Raw genomic sequence first — 21,069 nt, forward strand, 5'->3', positions numbered from 1 at the left:
ACATCCAAGTAGAGATAGCGGACAGGCATGAGGAGACGCGAGTTAGGAGTTCTGGGTTGAGATCAGGAGATGAGAGATAGATCTGAGTATCGTCAGCATAGAGGTGGTAGTGGAAACCATACGAGTTGATTAATTTGCTGAGGGAGGAAGTATAGAGGGAGAATAGTAATGATCCCAGGACAGAGCCTTGAGGAACTCCAACAGAAAGGGGAGAAGATGATACTCTATTGTAGGAGACACTGAAGGAACAATTGGTGATGTAAGAAGAGAACCAGGACAGAGCTGTGTCACGAAGGCCAAGCGAATGGAGGGACTGGAGGAGGAGAGGGTGATCTACAGTGTCAAATGCCTCCTCTTTCAGATGCATGCCTATCGAGCGTGTGAGAGCTCACCCGAGGGGAGGTGATATAGAAAAAATGTTATTGAAGAGGGAGGTGTTCTGGATTTACGAGCTGAATTGCATGATGCCTTATGGTATGAATGGACAAGTTAATTTAAGTTGCTTTTTAAATTGAATGTCTCCTGGAAAAAGATTAAGGTTAAGCAGAAAATTTGTTTCGTTGTACCTCAGTAGTTGTTACAGTGTATTAATTAAGATTTTTAATAGTTATTGTCTCGTTTTTTGTTTCCTTTTAGGATTTGTAACACTTGGATTTTATGGACACTGTAACGTGAACCTTTTTGACACACACTGGTGACATCTTGGGGATGTTTTTAAGTATTACAAGTTGATTTTTTAAAATTATCACACGGACACGGTTGTATTTTAAATATATTTAATATTTATTCAAGTATTTATATTTCTCATGGAAATACATGGATGTATATTGATGCACTGTTGATATATACATGATGGACACGTAATTGTTGGTTTTAATATATATATACACATTCGCTACATGTGAGAGGCACTTGATTGTAACACATGTTTAACACTGAGTTGTTAATTGAATGATGGCACTCATTGGTCTATGTTGAAGCACTTTGTTATTTAATGTAAATTTTTAAAGTTTTGTATCATCCTTGAAAAAGGTCCAAATGTGGACCGAAACGTCGGGTATTTGATACTACGCTACAATAAAAGTTTTTAAAGGGAGTGCTGGTCTGAAGATAATTGAGATATATATAAAAAAAAATATATATATATATATATATATATATATATATATATATATATATATATATATATATATATATATATATATATATATATATATATATATATATATAAAAACAACATTGTAACAACAATGCAACTTTTTATAAAAAAATTTTTATAACTTGTGTGTTTTCTTAGGTAGAATTGTAAAATGTGTACCTGTTCAAAAACATAGTAAATAATTTTAGGGCTTATTTATAGATGTTGCATTGTAAATTTGGGCAGCTCCTACATTACATTTGTTTGAGCTGACATGCTATATATTAGATAAGTAGCTACTAATTGCACTAAACAGGGCAAATTATTTTCAGTTCCTATAAACAAAATCATACACACCACAGGTCTACTGAGAAGTCACTGTATAATTAACTCATCCTTACCTTAAAGCCTAACAGGCCGTATCTGGAGAGATGAAGGTGTTTGTTTATATAAAGAGCTTTTAGTGAACTGGTGTTGTGTTTTGATTGTGCAGGAAGAAGAAAGTGACTTTACATACAGTTTCAGAATTGGCCTTGTGCAGTGCAAAATATTTGCAAAAATCTGATATTTTTTAATTAAATAGAAAAAAAAAACAAGTACATTCAGACACAAGCCTTATTTGCTGAACAAATATTGAAAGAGGAGGTATACTGCCCCTTTAATGCTTCAACATTACTAACTGATTCAAAAGTTTTCAGTGCACAGCTCTGATCCCATTGATTTTAATACCTAGGACAATAAGGGGGCAATGTAATATGTTTAGTTAGCACATAAAAATAAAGACGATTGTGAACGTTAGTAACCATGTTTGCTTCCTTTTTGACCGATTATAGACCTCAACCACTTCATCACAAAGTTTGTCACCAAATGGCTTTTGAGAACATTCGCAGTGTATTTAATTAAATTTCCCAAGCACAAAGTGATTTTTGAGACAAAATATTTAATGAAATTCCAGATCAGGTGTTAACAAATGATTTTAAATTGCGAGCAGTGCTAAACATTCACAAAAAGCCATTTTAAATAATGCTTGTGAGTTTTAATTACATTCCTCCTTAAGTACAAAACATCATTATGCTTTCTGCCTTTTTTTCATTCTTAACACTCCCACGCATACTTTGAATTCAGTGACTTGTGTCTGTACATTATGTGAAGTCATCAAGGAACAAGTTCTGTCACTCAAATAACATAAGTCACTCAATAATGAAGTGATCAACCCCTGTATTCCTTTGCCAAACAGTGTATTACCCAACCGGCCACAGGTCAGGGAAATCAGAGTCCAAATTACCGTTGCACACTGACCGAATGAATCAACTTTTTAGTTTTGCTATTTTATTGGCTCAAACAAAGTATACAAAGGCACCTTTCGGGCCTCACAGGGCCCTTTATCAAGTCTTAAATTACACAAGTGACATGGCAAGTATTTTTCAGATTCTTTCATAACTTTTTAATCAGAAACTGTATCATTTATATTAAAAATGTGGAAAAGCTAAAGCAACCTACCCATTTTTTTGTATTCCACCAAGCATTGCATTTTCCATGTCTCCATAGCACAAACTGCACAGGATTGTAGATAACATTGACCCCTGTGGTATTCCACAGCACTGCATGTAATATCTGAAGATACATTGAAAATGTATAATTTATTTTAACGCAGCGAACGAAATATACATGGTAATCCAGAACTGGATTAAATGTTTTCAGTTTTTATACACTAGTTGGCGCTCAATAAAATCTTTTATAGGGACATAAACCACCATGCAACATACCCCTACAAATAGCACTTGAAATTTGCCTTCTTGTATATTGTGGCTGTGCTAGAGGGAATAAACTTTAATTAACTTAAAAGCAAATATACTGTATCGTTTTATGCTTTTTCCCCCAAAAGATTACAACACCTTCAAGCATTTCTTAAAAGTGCACAACACACAATTGAAATTTGCAATGTAATAACAGTCTAATAAAGATTATTATATTGTGGAATGCAAATTTTTATTCTTATTTTTGTGAATTGATTTTCTCTTTGTGACTATTGTTACATTTCCCATTAGAGTGTAAAGGTTACAGCTTAGAAGCAATAGTGACATAAATGTGCGTTTAAAATGTGTATGCAAATTTTCTTCTGAGTAGTGATGGGCGAAATTGTTGACCAAGTTTCGCCGTGAAAATGGTGCCCATAGATTGCAATGGGTGAAAAAAAATTGTTGAGCGTCAAAAAATTGTCACCCATAGATTTCAATGTATTGACAAATTTCAACGAAGCAAAGCGGGGCAGATTCAGCCATTACTACTTCTGAGTACTGGAATACTTTCTGTGACTTCTAGAAACACCCCTATAATGGCTTAATTAATTACAGCATCTAGGTTGGCTAAAAGTTCAATTGAAAAAGTTTCCATTGCCATTTGTTTTTCTTTGTTGGAGCTGGTAAGTGGGATACAAATGTTTGAAATAAATGTAAAGTGATTGATGTTTGTACCATCAGATCAGCACCAGCCAAAGAGATTGTAAATTTGTTCCATTAAAAAAAAAAAAAAAAAGAGTTTGATTTGTTTTTAAGAACCACTGGCACCTAAGTTATCTGGGAGATCAAGTTCTGTGTGAGAAATCAATGTGGTTAACCCTTCCTCCAACAGTACAGTGACGACCCATCTGAGAGGGAAAAGTCCATGTAACACATGCTCTGGTAACGTATATAAAGGGAATTGCAGGGAGTTACTACTAGGGATGCACCGAATCCACTATTTTGGATTCGGCCGAACCCTTCGTGAAAGATTCGGCCGAATACCGAACCGAATCCGAACCCTGCATATGCAAATTAGGGTTGGGAAGGGGAAAACATTTTTTACTTCCTTGTTTTCTGACAAAAAGTCACGTGATTTACCTCATATGCAAATTAGGGTTCGGATTCGGTTCAGCCGGGTAGAAGGATTCGGCCGAATCCGAATCCTGCTGAAAAATGCTGAATCCCGAACCGAATACTGGATTTGGTGCATCCCTAGTTACTACTGCCCAAAACCAGCCTGTATCGAACCTATACAAGTACAAGGTACCAATAAACAGATTTCCAATAACAAAATATATAAAAACATATTTACACACACATCTGTTTTCTTGGGGGGGTCATACTTACCGATCTTTTATTCTCAAGATATGGGATCTGATTATTTGTTGAAAAACAGCAAGAAGTTTGACAGAGCTCTCATTCAATAAAAGGTTCTGTTAACAATGGAAGAAATTATATAATGGAATTGTGCAGAGATAGTATTGCTTTGTAGAACTAATTTTTTTTTGATAAGTAATAAGTTGCTCTATATGCTATTCAAAATGTTATAATGCTATAAACATGGGGTCCCCAACATTTTTTCCAGTGAGCCACAATTAAATGTAAAAAAAGTCAGGGAGCATCACAAACATGAAAAAAGTCCCTGGGGATGCCAAATAAGGGATGTGATTAGCTATTTTGGTAGCCCCTATGTGAACTGGTAGCCTACAGAAGGCTCTATTTAGAAGTACACCTGGTTTTTATGCAACCAAAACTTGGCTTCAAGCCAGGACTTGAAAAATAAGCACCTGCTTTGAGGCCACTGGGGTTGGTGATAACATGTTGCTTGTGGATAACTGCTATAAACAATGTAACTTTATTTCCATTTTTTTTAATACATTTTTTGTATTGGTTTTCATTTTTTTTCAAACAAACAAAATTATAGATTTAAATCACAGTTAGGTTACAAAGAGTAACTAACATTTCGAAGGTTATTCAGCATGTCATGTTAAACCAAACGCAAGATGTGATTATATTAGCATTATCCTTATAAACATAGATCTTGCATATTAAATAGATGTTAATCTTATTACCTGGAATAAAGGTAAGTAACCATTTATGAAAAGTTATCTTCTAACAATAAACTTCTAACAATAAACTGGTAACTGTCGTTCTTCAAGCAAAATTATGGGGGGAGGTGGTGGACTATTCGTTCTCTGTGGTTCAGAAGAAAGTAGTAGTGCTGGTAAGTGTTCGGAGATCCATGGAGACCATATTTTGTGCATCCTCTACATAGCTAAGTTAGTTGGTGAAAGGGAACAGATGCATTAACCATTTCTATCCATTGTTTCTTTTTGGGAGGTTGGTTGGACTTCCAATTAAGTGCAATGAGTCTCTTTGCCTGTATAAATAGATAGCATAAGAGTGCTCTGTTGGGTTTAGAGATGTTTCTTCCACTTGGTTCAGTAAAAGTATGGAGGGATCTATTGGGATTATTAGAGCTAGTAGGTGACTTATTTTAGTTGTTACTCGGTGACAGAAATTCTGGATATCTCGACATTTCCAGATCATGTGAATGTAGTCCGCTGGTGAACGTTTACATTTGGGACATACATCAGGTATATTTGAATTTATCAGGTGTAATCTGTGCAGAGTCAGGTACGATCTGTGTAGATATCTGAATTGTATCATTTTGTCCTTGGAGCTGATTAGCAATCATGCTGTGAGTTTCAAGAATATCAGTCAATATTTCTGAATTAAGAAGTGGTATATCTAGGGCCCATTTCTGTATAGTTTTTGTAGTACAGAGTTCCCTGGGATGTTCAATGGGGCATAGAATTGAGATACTGGTTTTGATAAGTCTGGAGTGAATATCATGTCTTCCAGGCTTCTAGGGGTCGTATCAATAGTTCTATTTCCAAATTGGGCCTTTAAAGCATGTCAGATCTGGATATATCGGAAGAACATTTGAACATCGTATTTGGCTTTGAGGTCGTCAAAGGACAATAATGCTCCATTATCAGTAACGTGTCCCAGGTATTTCATATGATATTGTGGCCATATATTAGGGTCGGGGATGGATAGTAAATGGGGTAGCTGTGGGTGACACCATTGTGAAGTATACGCAGAGGCATGTTAGTTATTTTTGGGAAATTGTGTTAGTGCTGCTCTCCACTTGTACCGTTGCCTTGGTTAATGGCGATATGCTCTGTTCCCCTTTGGTTCCTCGGTATAGTTGGTTTGTTAGTGCTTCGTATGAGCCTACTTTTCGTGTTTCTATTGCAGTGGCAGCATTTAGGGGTGATGGGGTAGCCCACCAGCAAGCTGTTACCAGTTTCGTAGTAATGAAACATATTAGTAGCTGCAAGCCCTCCCTTATCTGCAGGATATTGTAGGGTTGTAAGAGAAGTGCAGGGAGATGCTGAAGCCCAGTATAATGTAGTGAGCATAGATTTTAGTTTACCAAAATATTTGCAGGGTATAAGGATAGGGGCTTGTAGAAAGAGGTAAGTAAATTTGAGGAGTAGTATAATTTTTAAAAGATTTATCCTACCCATTAGGGTTAATGGGAGGGAGGTTCAAGCCTTGGCTTTAGTTTCTAAGAGGGAGAGTAATGGATATATATGTTTAATTTAAGGAATTTGTTCATTTCCCTGTGGACATGTACTCCCAAGTATTTGAAGGAGTCTGGCCATTGTCATGGAGCTTGGTAGGCTTGTTTGTCCAGTGTGAAGGAGTCAATTGAGAAGATCTGGGATATTGCCCAGTTAATATGTAGGCCTCAGTACATAGTATGACAATTTATCGTTTCTAGTACCATGTTTATTGCCCCATATGGATTTTCTGAGAATAGGAGAGTGTCATCTGCGTACATTTCTACTGTCTCTGTAACTCCACCCCACTTAAGCACTTTGATCTCAGGTGTGTTTTTCAGTAGTAAGGCGGGAGGCTCCATTGCTGGTGCAAACAGAAAAACAGAAAAATTCTGTTTTAAATCTATTGTAAAGCTAATACTTTATATATATGTTATTGTAAAGCTAATACTGTATATATATGTTTTAGATCTTGCATGTCTTTTGAAAGATTTTATAATGCGTCCAGTTGGATCCACTGAAACTGTGGCATAACGTCGTATGCAATACACCTCATATTGAAGCATTTGGACAAATGTGCTTATCCATTTTGATTTGGTGTTAAATTCTACAAAACATTATTTTCTGGGTGTAGGTAAGAATATAAAATGTAATATTGGAAACAAAACTTTGTCTTTTTTACTTTTCTATGAAAAAAAAACAAACTATCAAAATTTTTATATTATTTTAATCGGGATAATCCACACAAAATGCAGTTTATATCTCCAGAAAAAAATAGAAACACTCAATTTGTGCTGGAAAAAGCAATACTGTATTTTTATTTACCTTATGGAGACTTTCCTACAATGAAATGTAATTAAAAGACTGCAAAATGCATAAAATTGCCTGCAATCAAATGTGCATGACGTGTGCTGACACCAAATGGTTAACTAAGTTATGGGCTATAGTTCCAGTCTAAGCACATCAATGCCTATTTAACACAGTAAGTGGTTTATAAAATATTAGTCTAATATTAAAGGTATAACCTTAAATCAACATAAGCACACGTTGAGTCAAAAAAAAGAATATTTATACTTAAAACATTACCTGTTCCACTAGAATTGTGTTTCGTAACAAGTTCTTTTCCTGTTGATTTGAAACAAACTGTTTCATATTTGGAAGAACATCTGCTAATTCAGATACCTGTAATAAAAAAAATAATAAACACCACTTAGTCACATACCTACTAGTGATGAGCGAAGTTTCACGAATGGGTGAAAAAATTAGTTGCGCATTTTGTCACGCGTCAAAAAAATGTTCACCCATAGACGGGCAAAACAGGCCCATCGTTAATAACTACATTACTCAAACACCCTAAATGTTAAAGAAAAATTCTGTTTTAAATCTATTGTAAAGCTAATACTTTATATATATGTTTTAGATCTTACATGTCTTTTGAAAGATTTTATAATGCGTCCAGTTGGATCCACTGAAACTGTGGCATAACGTCGTATGCAATACACCTCATTTGCATTTGGATTTATTACTTTTGAGATCACTTCATCAAGCTTTGAATGTGGAATGGTATCATATGCCCCCTTAACATCTGTCTAAAGAGAAAATTCCAACACAGAGATTAAACTGCAAATCAGGAAAAATCATATTACATTTGTGGTTACTGTTTCTGTACAGCAGTGCCCGATACTGTTTGATTAACTCTTTATGTAGTTGTATTGTTCCTCAAACAACCAAATTTGTGTTAAAGGTTTGGCGGTGCTGTCCCGCTCTGATACTGTTGAATAAGTGAGGAATACTGGTGAAGGATACATCTTCTATAAAATATTACCAGTGCTATACACACTCAACAATTCTTCACTCAAGATAATTAATTGGGCCCATCCCAAACTGTATTCAATGCCATGTATAACATTACTGTGCATCTTAAGCACACTAAGGTTAAAAATAGAATGTTAGTGTAGACAGGGAGAGATTGGCAACAGTGAAATATATTCATATACCCATCACTCTCTGGCATCACCAAGTGACAAATATAAATTGAAGTGTGCAGGTATTTAGTACAAGGGCCTGGATACAACTCCACATACACACATCCCACTTCTAAAACAGAAATAATTGACTTGATAAATAAATTTGAAGTTATGCAACTCTGGAAGCCCTATGAGTGAATTAACACAAATGGAACACAACTTGAACTAGAAAAAAAAACAGCATTGTCCCTTCTCTGCTTCAAAAATGTCTGCACAAACAGTATCAGCTCAAACATGCACTGGGAAATGCAGATGATTTCTAAATCACACAAGAGATGACAGTCCAGCCACTCATAAGCTGAAAGTTTAGAACTAGATTTTACAGAAAGATTTCTAAAGTTCCTCTCTCTATCTATTCAAATTTGATTTTGCAATAGAATAAAAATTATTAGTAAGAATTAACTTTTCAGGAATTCTGAAGGGAGAGCTAATTTAACATGATTTTACTTACCTTGACAAAGTAAAATTGTAGTTTTTCAACTTGGGGTTTTTCAAAATCAAGCACAAATTTTTTCCACTTCTTGTATATATCATCCATGCCAAAAACAGAAGAACCAATAAGGCTGCAATTTCTATTCCACTCATAGTTAAGAACACTGAAAAGGTTTCGAATCTGAGAGCTGAAATGGTGAATCTGCCAAATAATATAAAGAAAATTCAAACACATCAAAGGGATTATTTGATCAACATACTATGGTACTAACAAAGTACCAACATATGAAAACAGCAGTTTTGATAAGGGATACACTACAGGGGTTATTTACAAATGCAATATGCTAGTTATAGAAAAAAACTTGCAGAATCAAGACATGCTCTGGTGTTTTGGTGTCCTTTAGTACATGCATATTAAGATGTGTGTGTGTGGGCACAACATGCAAAGGTTCCCTTGTGTTTGTTTCCCCTGTACTTTTCACTGCATTAACAACTGAATGGAGTTTCAAACACAAGGGTCAAATACAGAGGGCAAGTATCTATGCAAGTACTTTCATGATCAACTTTTAAATGTGTATGCTTTGATTTATATTTTTGCACTTTGAACTTGCAAGTTTTAGGGCGTTATTTATCAAAGGTCAAATTTTAAAAAAATTTATAACTCAAATGAACTCACAACTCGAATGGTTTCTAATTTAAGAAAAAAACTAGAATAGAAACCTGGAATCAGCTAATTAACAACCCGAAAACTCGATCACCCTCCGAAAAAAACTCGAACATCATGAAGGTATTTCCAGGGTTGGGGTATAACAGATTTTAAAAAATTTGATTTTTTTAATTTTAACCCAAAAAATATTTTGACTCCAAAATTTCAAAACTTAAATTTTTCATGGAAAACACAATTTGAACCTTTATTAATCTGCCCCTTAATGAGCCCTAGTGACTTTTCATGACATTATCCAACTTAAAGGTATTGGCTTTTAACACATCTTTACATATAGACTTGGGTACAGGTTCCTTGCCAGTTTCTACCGTATGTGTTTCCAATTGAAATAAATTGGATGGGGCTACAGAAAGTGAATTTTGACCATAACAATTCTCCCTTAAAAACAACAGTAATAAAAAAAAAGACTTTTAGCACGAGAAACAAACAGATTATCTGAAACTCATCAGTATACATCAATAAATATTCTAGTTGTAATTCTAAAACCCATTGGGACAGTGTCCAATGAAACCAATGAAAAAAAAAATCTGATAATATAGTAACTTTATTTGCAGGAAGTTGCTGAGGACCTAAAACTGAGGAGGACCCATTTTCAAAAAACCAATAAACAATAAAATCATATACACTCTAAGATATTTAATTGTTGCTCTAACCATGAGAAACCAGTTTGATCAGTCGACTCACCCCAAGGAAAGGAAGTTATTTAAAGTCACCCTTGACTAACACAGGCTACCAAGGTAGCTAACTTTGTATGGGAGACTAAAAGTGGTCATAGACGCACAGATATTATCGTACTGTATCGTGCGACACAAAGTTTCATAGGATAATCAATGCGTGTATGTCGAGAGACGACCAATATCGGCAGAAGACTTGAATGTCAGTCGGCTCGCCGATTAGGCAGGTCGGAAAATTTTGATTGGATGCCTTTGAAAGCAGAACTGCATCCTTTACTGAATCATGCACTAAAACACTTACTCTCTGTCAGAAGTACACATTGTGCTGTTGCCCCAGTTACATCTATTTTGGCTTAATAAGCTATGTGCAAACAGGCTGAAGGCTCGAGCTGTTCTCAGCTGCTTTTCTTGCACCTAAGGCTATGGGCACACAGGCTGAAGCCTCAAGCTGTTCTCAGCCTGCGTATTTTTGCAGGCTGAGAGAAGTAGATAAGCTCCCTGCTCCATTGATTTGAATCCGATCAGCATGCGTACATGTACACACACACAGTGGAGCTGAAGCTGAGGTCAGCCCAAATATGTGAAAGGAGGAATCTCCGGTCTGAACTCAGTTTCAGCTCTGCTGTGTGGAGCAGAGACAGGGAGCTGATCTGCTTCTCTCAGCCTGCAAAATACGCAGCCTGAAAACAGCTTGAGGCTTCAGCCTGTGTGCCCATAGCCTTAGGTGCAATTTTCTTTCGATATAATTTATGATCATTTGCTTTACAAAGCTAGAACAGGACAGGTTTTGGGGAGAAATGGCATGGGTTTGTATAGGCTTTGACAAAAGAAAAACAAACTAACTAACCAGTGGAAGCACAAGAGACCTGAATATCCAGAACCAAATATAGTCAATATAGTTTATGATCATAAATTATATTGAAAGAGAAGTGGTTTGAAGAAGAGAACCAAAATAAAGTGTAACAAAACACATAAACACAGAAGATACCTTCTTTTCTTGGTTTTCTTTGCTTTGTTGGCTACTCAAAGTACTGGATATCTTTGATATAGGACGTAGTCCATTTGTTTTTGGTATGAATCTGAGCCTGGAAACCAGTGGAACATTTTTCCATTGTTGCATATTTTCTAGTTCATCAGAGGACAGTGAACGCAGTTTCACCTTCTCCAGATGTTTTCTTAAGAGAAAAACAAACAAAATCTGTACACATTCTTGGATCTTACACGAGAGTTAATTGGCTTTTTATTCAGCACTTTTTCAGTTTGCAATTTCAGCAATCTGGTTCCTATAGACCAAAATTACCCTAGAAACCATGCACTAAAAAAGAGACTGGAATATGAATAAGAGAGGGCCTGAAAGAGGAGTAATAAAAAGTGGCAATACATTTGTAGCCTCACAGAGCATTTGTTTTCATATGTGGTTAATGACTCCCATTTGAAAGCTGGAAAGAATCAGAAGGAGGCAAATAATTCAACAACTATATAAAAATAAATAATGAAGACTAATTAATTTAGATAAATAAATATCACTAATTAAAGTTGCTAAGAATTGTCCATTCTATAATATACTAAGCCTTAGCTTAAATGTGAACCACCACTTTAATCAATGTATACTGTAAAGTTTTTAAAATTGCAGATGCAACAGCTGTGAACTCAGGTACCTATAACACTGCATCTGCCACAAAAGAAGCCATGTACTTTTCGGGATCAGGAACCTTGGCTCTCCAGCTGTTAAGGAACTACAAGTCCCACAATGCATTTGCCTTTAGACTCCTTCAAAAGGCTCCTTCATTGCATTGTGGGACTTGTAGTTCCTTAACAGCTGGAGAGCCAAGGTTCCTGATCCCATAGAATGAATACAAAGTTGTGAGTTGTGAAGATAGGTACACACATGCAGCATTTAGCTGCAAAGTTTTTAGTCCCAAATTGCTGAGAATTAAAGTTTCTAATGTTAGGCAACATTTTTTTAAAAAAAATTTACATCCCTTTTAAGATAAACAAATAAATTGTGGAAAGATCCCTTACCTATTTCTCTGAGGCAAAGGAACAGTAACACCAAAAAAATAAAATAATTTGAAAGTAATTAGAATACAGTGTCCTGTTGCCCTGCATTGGTAACAGTTATGAGTTTGCTTTAAAAAGACTAATATAGTTTATATAAATAGGTTGCTGTGTAGCCATGAGAGCAGCCATTCAAGTTGTAAAAGGAAAAAAGGTGCAGGTTACTTAGCAGATACACTCTGTAATATAATACAATGCGATTCTACAGATTGTATCTGTTATCTGCTATGGAACCTTGAATGGCTGCCCACATGGCTACACAGCAGCTGGTTAATGTAAACTATAGTAGTGTTTCTGCTGTAAACACACCAGTTTACCAGTAGAGAGAAAAATAGTACATTATGTTTTAATTACTTAAAAACAGGAATGTTTTGATATTACTTATTAAATATATTTGCTTATGTTCCTTAAGCAAGATTTTACATTATATTACTTAAAATGCAACACCTATTAATCATTCTGTATAAATGATTTACCTTAGACCTATATTTTGAAGTTTCTTCCAAACAGATTTTCTGTAGAACAAAAGTCTATGCTTCTGAAACATTGTTTCAGTGACATAAAAAAATGATTTCAGCAACTGTATGACATAGGTGTCCATCAGCCAAAAGACAAATTTGGCAAGGATTTTCTCTCGTAGCAAGTGTTCTGAAGCTGGAACAAAATGATCACCTGCAGCATGCATAAAACATAGTTAATAGTTTGTGCAATAATTGGAAATTGTATTTTGATTCACAAATACATATTATATAATAATCTTAATTATGGATACATTTCATGTATTATTTGTAAACTACTCAAGCTAACAATTTACTCTCTGAGCTAACTGGCAGCAGGAATATTGGTTATACAGAATAGCATTTTTAAGACTGTGGGACTCATTTATAAACAATGGGCAAATTGGGAAGTATCCCATAGCAACCAATCAATGATTATTTTTTTTTTCAGCCAGCTGCAGGCAAAACAATGAAAGCAAACATCTGATTTATTGCCATGGGTTTCTGCACAGGAACAAATTCTCCAGCGTTTCAAAATGAATGGGAGCAAGTGGCATCTCCCTGGCCAAAGAAACTGATCTGATTTAATCAACAATTCAGAAATCCCACCTGCTGAACTACATAAATTAGCTTTTTGTAGAAAGTTTTTGAATACACACACAAACAATATCTCCTTTTCGGGTAGAAATCAGGTGTACAGGGACCGGAGAAGGGCAGTACCAAGCAGTAACCTTAAAAGGGGTTGTTCACCTTTGAGTAAACTTCTAGTACAGGTATGGGATCCGTTATCCAGAAAGCTCCAAATAACGGAATGCCCATCTCGCATAGACTCCATTTTATCCCAGTATTCCACATTTTAAAATAGTATTATCTTTTCCTCTGTAATAATAAAACAGTACTTTGTACTTGATCCAAACTAAGGTATAATTAGTCCTTACGGTAAGCAAAACCAGTCCATTGGGTTTATTTAATGTTTACATGAACGTAAAGGTATGACAATCCAAATTACAGAAAGATATATTATCCAGAAAACCCCAGGTCCCAAACATTCTGGGTCACAGCTCCCAGACCTGTATGATGAAGAGAGTGATATTGAATTGATATTGAAATTGGGTTTTCATTTTTTATTATTTATGTTTTTTGAGCTATTTATCCAGCAGCTCTCCAGTTTGCAATTTCAGCAATATGGGTGCCAGGGTTAAAATGACGCTAGTAGCCATGCATTGATTTGAATAAGAGAATGAATGTGAAATAAAAGAAATAAAGGCCAGTTGAAAAAAGGTTCTTAGAATTGACCATTCTATAAAATACTAAAAGTTAAGTGAAAGGTGAACCACCCCTTTAAAGGAAAAAACATCTTTAAAAAATCAAAACCATTTAAATATTGTATGCCATCTTACAATGTAGAACAACAATTAATACTAAAACTAAATGTTTTTAAAATGATGGAACGGGTCAACATCGGCTTAGTGCAATGTTGAAAGATCTGTGAAATATATACACATAGCTTTAATACTGCACTAAACAGGTATTGACAGATCTTCAAATATGAACAATAATGAAATCTGATACATGCGAATTGAATCTGTGGTGAAAGACATGTGGTGAAAGCTGATTTTGAATACTTCTTTAAGGGTCACTTACTTTTTTGGAGACGAATCCAGGAGCAGTCTTCTACTCTCATACTCCACATAAGCTCTGATAAAGAGATCTTGCCAAATTTTCCAGAAAAAAAGAGAAATGATTTCACATTTCTGAAGAAACGGCACTTGTTGTGACTGGAGCCCCACATAATATCAGGCACTACATTATTTAAGCATTCTCTAACAAACATGTACACTTGCCAAATGCTGCTGTGTTGCTTAAGAAGGGATAACAAGTTTGCTTTGGTTGTAAAATGTTTTAGCTGTTTTCCATCATTTTCAATCCTGTTTTTCTGCAACGACCTTTTTTCGGAACAAGCCATTGAAGACCTAACAGGGCAGTGTTTATTTAAATATACCAGATAAGGGAATTTCTTATGGTTTTGTATTAATTCTTGAAAATGTGGTTTCATTTTCCAATAACGTTTGGGAAGTTTATATCTACAGTTTTCATCCCGTTTTGGCTGGTCAAAATTTTGCTCAGCTAGAAAGTTGCTCAGAAATATGGTTTCCACTAATTTTTGGCTCCCAGAAGGGGTACTATCTAAACTGTTCAGTATGAAACTTTCAGAGAAGCCCTTCTTATAACTTATACTTAAATACAATGTTCTTCCAAAGTCAATAAAAATGTTTGAAAATGAAAGTCTGCTTTGTGCTGTGGGGACAGAAGCATTGGTAATTAATTTATTGACATTATCTTTAAGAGATAGATTACAATCACCAGCAACGGAGTAGAAAGCAGTTGTTTTCTTTTGTTCACAGGAAACAGGTTTTTGACATTGAAATGTTTTTGTTTTTTTATATCCTGAAGTAATCAATCCTGTTACTTGCACATTCGTTTTAGGATACATATTTGACAAGTAAGAGACACTTCTACACATAGGCAAGTCAAAGTGGTCCACAGTATCATCTTTGTCCAAGTTGTCTCTACGTTTCTTATCTGGAATGACACAAATATCTTTAGAACATAGTTTCCTTTTAGAATGAATTTCTGTGGTGACCGCCATAGATGTTTTGCTACGAATAAGCAACCCTGATGGGGATTTGTTTCTCCGCCATGTTAGCATTCGAGAAGTCATTGAGTGTTTTGGCTTCAGATATTTTTTCCGCAAGTGAAAAACATTTCTTTTAATGTACCGCAACAAAACATTGCTTTGTGTAAATGACTGACTCTGAAAAAGAAACACATCATCACTGGGTAAAGTGTAGATTGGCTGTCCAGTGATTTGATAGCAGCACCTAGGAGGCACAAATACAAAAATCGAGCATTGTTCCAGCCAATACATCATAACATCATCACCTACTCTAGTAAGAAGAGTTTCCCAAAGAATACTTGTGCTGATTGTTGTTGTTGTGGGATTAGGAAAATAATTGCAAATATTTGGAGTCAATCGAATATTCAGTGAGTTTTTTTCATCAACTAAGCCATAACCAAAAGCTAGAACATTTTTTCTCTTCTTTTCACAAATCCGTTGAATCACTCGTGCCACTACTTCCCTCTGAGTTGATAGCTAATTGAAAGAAGAAAAAAACAAAAAGATTAATATCTAGGGATTAAAGGAGAAGGAAAGGTTGAATTTACTTGGGGGTGTTTTGAATTTACCCCAGGCCGGTGCTCCTATGAGCAGAAAACTGTACCAATCCGGGGGTTCTTCTACCGGGCACCACTGAGCAATCAATTCCTTCTTCTTTCTTTGCACTGGTGCGCAGTAGCGCGAAAAGCCGAACTTTAACAAAGAAGTCGGCTATTTAGTTTGAAAAAAGAAGAAGAAGGAATCGATCTATCCGTGCTACTCTCACACACCAAGCAGATATGTGTATACCAACAGCAGAATAATTCAGCACACATCAGCATGTAAAACAGCAATTTTTTTACATGCTTTTTCTTTAAGCAACTTCAGCTTGAACTTACTTACAAAGGTCTGAAGCAGTGTAAAATAAGTGCGGAAAATCTCGCGTTCGCATGGTGTAAAATATCACACACACAGCATAATAAATAGGCCCCTAAGTCCCTGGTCATTACAGAAACTAATAAGGAGTGGCCGGAGGTGGGTGCATGTGTATAATAGCCTGGGGGCATCCGCAATAAATTTGTGCCTGGTAATTTCTGCAAGTCAGAAGCTGCATTCAAACCAGTCACTTCAGGTTTAGTTGACTTCACCATGTACAGTATGTATCTGAGGAAGGGAGTGCAGCACAAACTTGCATGGAAAAATCTACAACTAAAGGACACTGCCAAAGGGGTCTGTTTACTAAAGTGCGGTAAATTTGACTTTAAGTTTCCGCATGTCATCGCTGAGAATATTTTTCCACCAGAATATTCTCAGCGATGCGCTCAGAAGTCATTGCGATCACTTGCAGTAACTACGTTAACGAACCAGCTTAAGTAAACTGTAATTTTAGCGAGATACACATTTTCTGGCGACACATTAGGTTTTTTCAGATATTTATGCTATATAAATAGTCTTGTTTTATGGCGGTTATTATGGCAATTTTTACTGTGACATTTATGGCCAGAAATGCATCTTTAAAACTCATAAACTTTACTGACTGATGATAATACAATCCAACAACATTACCAGAGTAACACCAATGAAACATCTATGCATCATATAAACCCTTCTGCCAATAGAATTCATATGAACAAGAAATCATATCAGTCATTCTCTAGTAATAATAATGTAACCAATCACAATGAAACCAAAAAAGCTTAGAGGCTGACAAATCCTTGGACTGTGATGCCCGCTGCCAATAATACAACTCTGAGCTGAAATTGCTGCAGATAGAAGCAGAAGCCAAAACATCCTGTCAGCAATAGCTACAGATCTCTCTCCTGTCAGCGCCATAGGTGGCGGTAAAATTTTGTGAATATTCTTGCGTAAATGTTGTCTTTTCCACATTTCACTGTTTAGTAAACCAGGCGTTAATGAGTACGTAGTGTTATTTTCAGCGAATGCGATAACTGGCAAACACTTATTCTTGCGCAAGAAAATTCGGAAATTCAGTAACGTAACTAGAGGGGGGACGGACCCTGGTGCGTGACGCGCAGCCGCCCCCCGCCCCCCTCCGTACGGCCCGCATCCCCTGCTTCCCCGGTACTTCCGCCACTGCGCAAATTTATATTTACTGCAGGTTAGTAAACTGGCGAAAATATATTCGGCAATAAATGTGTCTATATTTTGTGCGAATATATTTACCGCGCTTTAGTAAACAGACCCCTTAGTCATCTTAACATCAATAACAGTGAGTTATATATCAGTGTGTGTGTGTGTGTGTGTGTGTAGACTTAAATTGTGGCCTGCCCAATAAAAAGTCTCCCAGCAGCCCTACTTCCATACCTCCCAACATTTTGCAAGTAAAGAGGGACAAAAAATGTTTTTCCGCATATAGCGCAGCAATTTTTTGACCACACCCCTTTCTGTGGCCACACCCCCTAATTACCATGTTTGTTTTACAAAATTTGGCAGTTTATGAAAGTTTGAAAATATTTCTCCTTATCTAAACTGTGTTTTTGTGTCTCAAAATTGTTACAAAGTATCTTATTTGCACCTGTTAGCTGTTCTGGGCTCTCTGCTAAAAGCCAATTAAGTGAGAAACTTTGTTTCTTTTTCTGGCTGTTCAGCGTAGAGAAAAGAGGGACAAATCCAGTACAAATGAGGGATTGCGGGTTGAGCTGTCAAAAGAGGGACTGTCCCTCCGAAAAAGGGACAGTTGGGAGGTATGTACTTCTAATTAGGAGTGCACCAATACTATGCAGATATTGATGTGGCCAACCAAAGCTTGCAGTATCCTGTGACTGAAAAAAAGACAACGTTTTTTTGTGTGGTAATTATGATTAGAATTTGCTTTCTGACTTTGCATTCTTCTGACACATTTTTGTTGTGTTTTTTTGAACTTCCCCTTGGCTTACACAATACAAGCGCTGCAAGACACAAAGTGCCCTGAAGGGGGCAGTTAGCCAAAGCACGTGCAATAAAATGGCAACACGCAACAGTATGAATTTGAATTACGTGTTGTTATAACATTCCAAAGATGGAAGATCACTCGAAGTGCGCTTTTGCAATATACACAACTCTACTGGCTAGTTTGGTACTGCAAATTTCATAATATATTGCGCCCATTGCTCTGCTAATACAGCTGTACCGTATTTACCTGAAGAAAGGAGACCGGGGACGGGAGCGGCTTTGTTCCTCTTGGAATGCATACCACTAGTTCCGCAACAAATGACCTGAACTTCTCAGAGTCTCCCTCTAGCAGCACGGGCACCTTGATGCCGCCGGGAACCTGCAATGTGTCAGTATATTCCACAATCCCAAGCACCTGGCCATAAAGTCTCTGCAAAATGCTCAGTAATGTGGCTCCTCCTGTACGCAAAGGCATGGTCAGTACCGGGGCATAGTGAGCACAATGGCAAAGTCCGCTAGTTAGTTGTACGCTGATACGTCATCTCTTCCAAGATGCCGGATTTATTTGCGTAGTATTCGCAGCCAAGCAGCTTAACCCACCCACTACTTTTTTATTTTTTTTAAGCAGTTTTGCCTATTTTCCGTCTATGCATGGAACGCAGACAAGTAAAACGACCTTACTGTTTACAGAGAGCCTATAAGCGCATACACTTCCTACCCTGCACATACCGAAAGATCAATCAATTTCCAGCACCACGTGATTACTTAAAGGGGAACTAATCGCAAAAATGAAAATTTTACATTAGCTTCAGCTTACTGCAATAAGAAACTTTCTAAATACAATCAATGAAAAATTCGGTACCATTTCTGAAATAATGAAGTTTATCTTCACTATCCCTCTCTCAGCATCTGTTCTCATTCTCTCTTCATTCAGGAGTTGGGTGTCAGGTGATCCAATATATCTTATCGGGGGGGCTCCTTTTGCCTAGAAGATGTATTAGAGCTAGGGTTGCCACCAGGCCGGTATTTCACCGGCATGGCCGGAAAAAACGATGGTTGATCCCAATGTTATTAATAGGGAAAAACCATAAATATATAGGAAGGCCGGTATTTTTTTCCGCAAAAGGTGGCGACCCTAATTAGAGCTCACTGTATTAAAATCACCAGGGCCTGCACCCCCTCAGGGCCCCCTGGCAGCCCGTTTGCCATTGATATGCGGGCCGTACGGAGGGGCGGGGCCTGGCTGCTCGTCACGCACCAGGGCCCGCCCCCCTCTAGTTACGGTACTGTAGGAAAGGGAGCACCGTCCTATGAGATATATTGAATCTAGCTGTCAATGAACAGGGCCAGATTTACATAGTGGTCGCCCCTTTCACCTCCCGTTTATTCCTGCAAATTTTCATCATCTGGACTGGAGCAATGGGGATTGGCGCACGGGAAATTAAAAAAAGATTGTATCTCCAGCTCATGCTTTTGAACCAATGTGGGTGTGGTTAGGCAGCATGCTGCCCTCCTAGAATCCTGCCGCCCTAGGCCCGGGCCTAGGTGGCCTGTCCACAAATCCGGGCCTGTCAGTGAATATCTGACACCCAACTCCTGCATGAAGACAGAATGAAGAGAAACAGATACTGAGAGAGGGATAGTGAATGTAAACTTGATTATTTAAGAAACAGTACAGAATTTTTAATGGATTGTATTTAGATAGTTTCTTATCAAATATAAGACGTCATTGCTGTAGTGATATACTATTTAGGTCCTGCGAGACCAACAATGTCTAATGTTCCTGGCATAAATTTCAATAAGAATTATAATTGAAAAAAAATAGAAGCTTTCTTATTTCAGTATGAGGAAGCTTATATTAAATTGTCATTTTCGCGATAGTTCCCTTTTAACTTCTTGTCCCAACCAATTTACTACCGGTGTAGAGGGGGGTCTGGCCAATAACAATATATTCTACAGCCTGGAAATTTCCTAGCAGTCCACTAGTTTTTTTAGTGTTTTTTTTTTGCGTTTTTTAGCAGCTCTACAGTTTGCAATTTCAGCAATGCGCTTGCTATGGTCCAAATTACCCTAGCAACCATGCACTGATTTGAATAATAGACTGGAATATGAATAGGGGAGGTCTTAATAGAAAAATGATGAATAAAAAGTAGTAATAACGATATATTTTGGCCTTGCAGAGCATTTGTTTATAGATGGGGCCAGTGACCTCCATTTGTAAGCTGGAAATAATTCAAAAACTATTACAAAAAAAAAAGAAAAATTGAATACCAATTGAAAAGTTGCTTAGAATTAGCCATTCTATAACATACTAAAAGTTAAAAAAAAGTGAACTGCTGCTTTAATTACATGTTTTATCATTGGCACTTCACGGGTCCTCTGTCTTTCAGTTGTGATCTCTTCCCTTTTCAGTTTTGTTTTCTATTAAGATTGTAACTCATGCCCAGGGCCAGAACTAGGGGTTGGCAGAGTAGGCATGTGCCTAGAGTTGCCACCCGTCTGGTATTTTACCGGCCTAGACGGTAAAACACACGCCAAGGCCGGTATTACAAATTTACCGGCAATGCAGTTGCCGGTAATTTGTAATACCTTTTAAAAAAAGCTCCTGGCCTGCCCCG

General features: G+C 36.8%; 1 protein-coding gene across 2 annotated transcripts in view; it reads right to left on the reverse strand.

The window, feature by feature from the left end:
- tert.L (telomerase reverse transcriptase L homeolog) overlaps positions 1 to 19,250 on the reverse strand; it is a 35,632-nt gene extending 16,382 nt beyond the window's left edge. The window contains exons 1-9 of one of the 2 annotated variants that reach the window (XM_041565229.1): positions 18,699 to 19,250; positions 14,548 to 16,057; positions 12,883 to 13,078; positions 11,337 to 11,523; positions 8,970 to 9,152; positions 7,919 to 8,080; positions 7,578 to 7,673; positions 4,267 to 4,352; positions 2,639 to 2,752 (exon numbers count right to left, since the gene is read on the reverse strand). In XM_041565229.1, the coding sequence (XP_041421163.1) occupies positions 2,639 to 2,752; positions 4,267 to 4,352; positions 7,578 to 7,673; positions 7,919 to 8,080; positions 8,970 to 9,152; positions 11,337 to 11,523; positions 12,883 to 13,078; positions 14,548 to 16,057; positions 18,699 to 18,926 (2,762 nt within the window). In that variant the 5' untranslated portion in view covers positions 18,927 to 19,250. 2 annotated transcript variants of the gene reach the window in all.
- Between the last annotated feature and the right edge of the window lie 1,819 nt (positions 19,251 to 21,069).

This window comes from Xenopus laevis, chromosome 6L (assembly GCF_017654675.1).
Source record: "Xenopus laevis strain J_2021 chromosome 6L, Xenopus_laevis_v10.1, whole genome shotgun sequence".
Lineage (NCBI taxonomy): Eukaryota > Metazoa > Chordata > Amphibia > Anura > Pipidae > Xenopus > Xenopus laevis.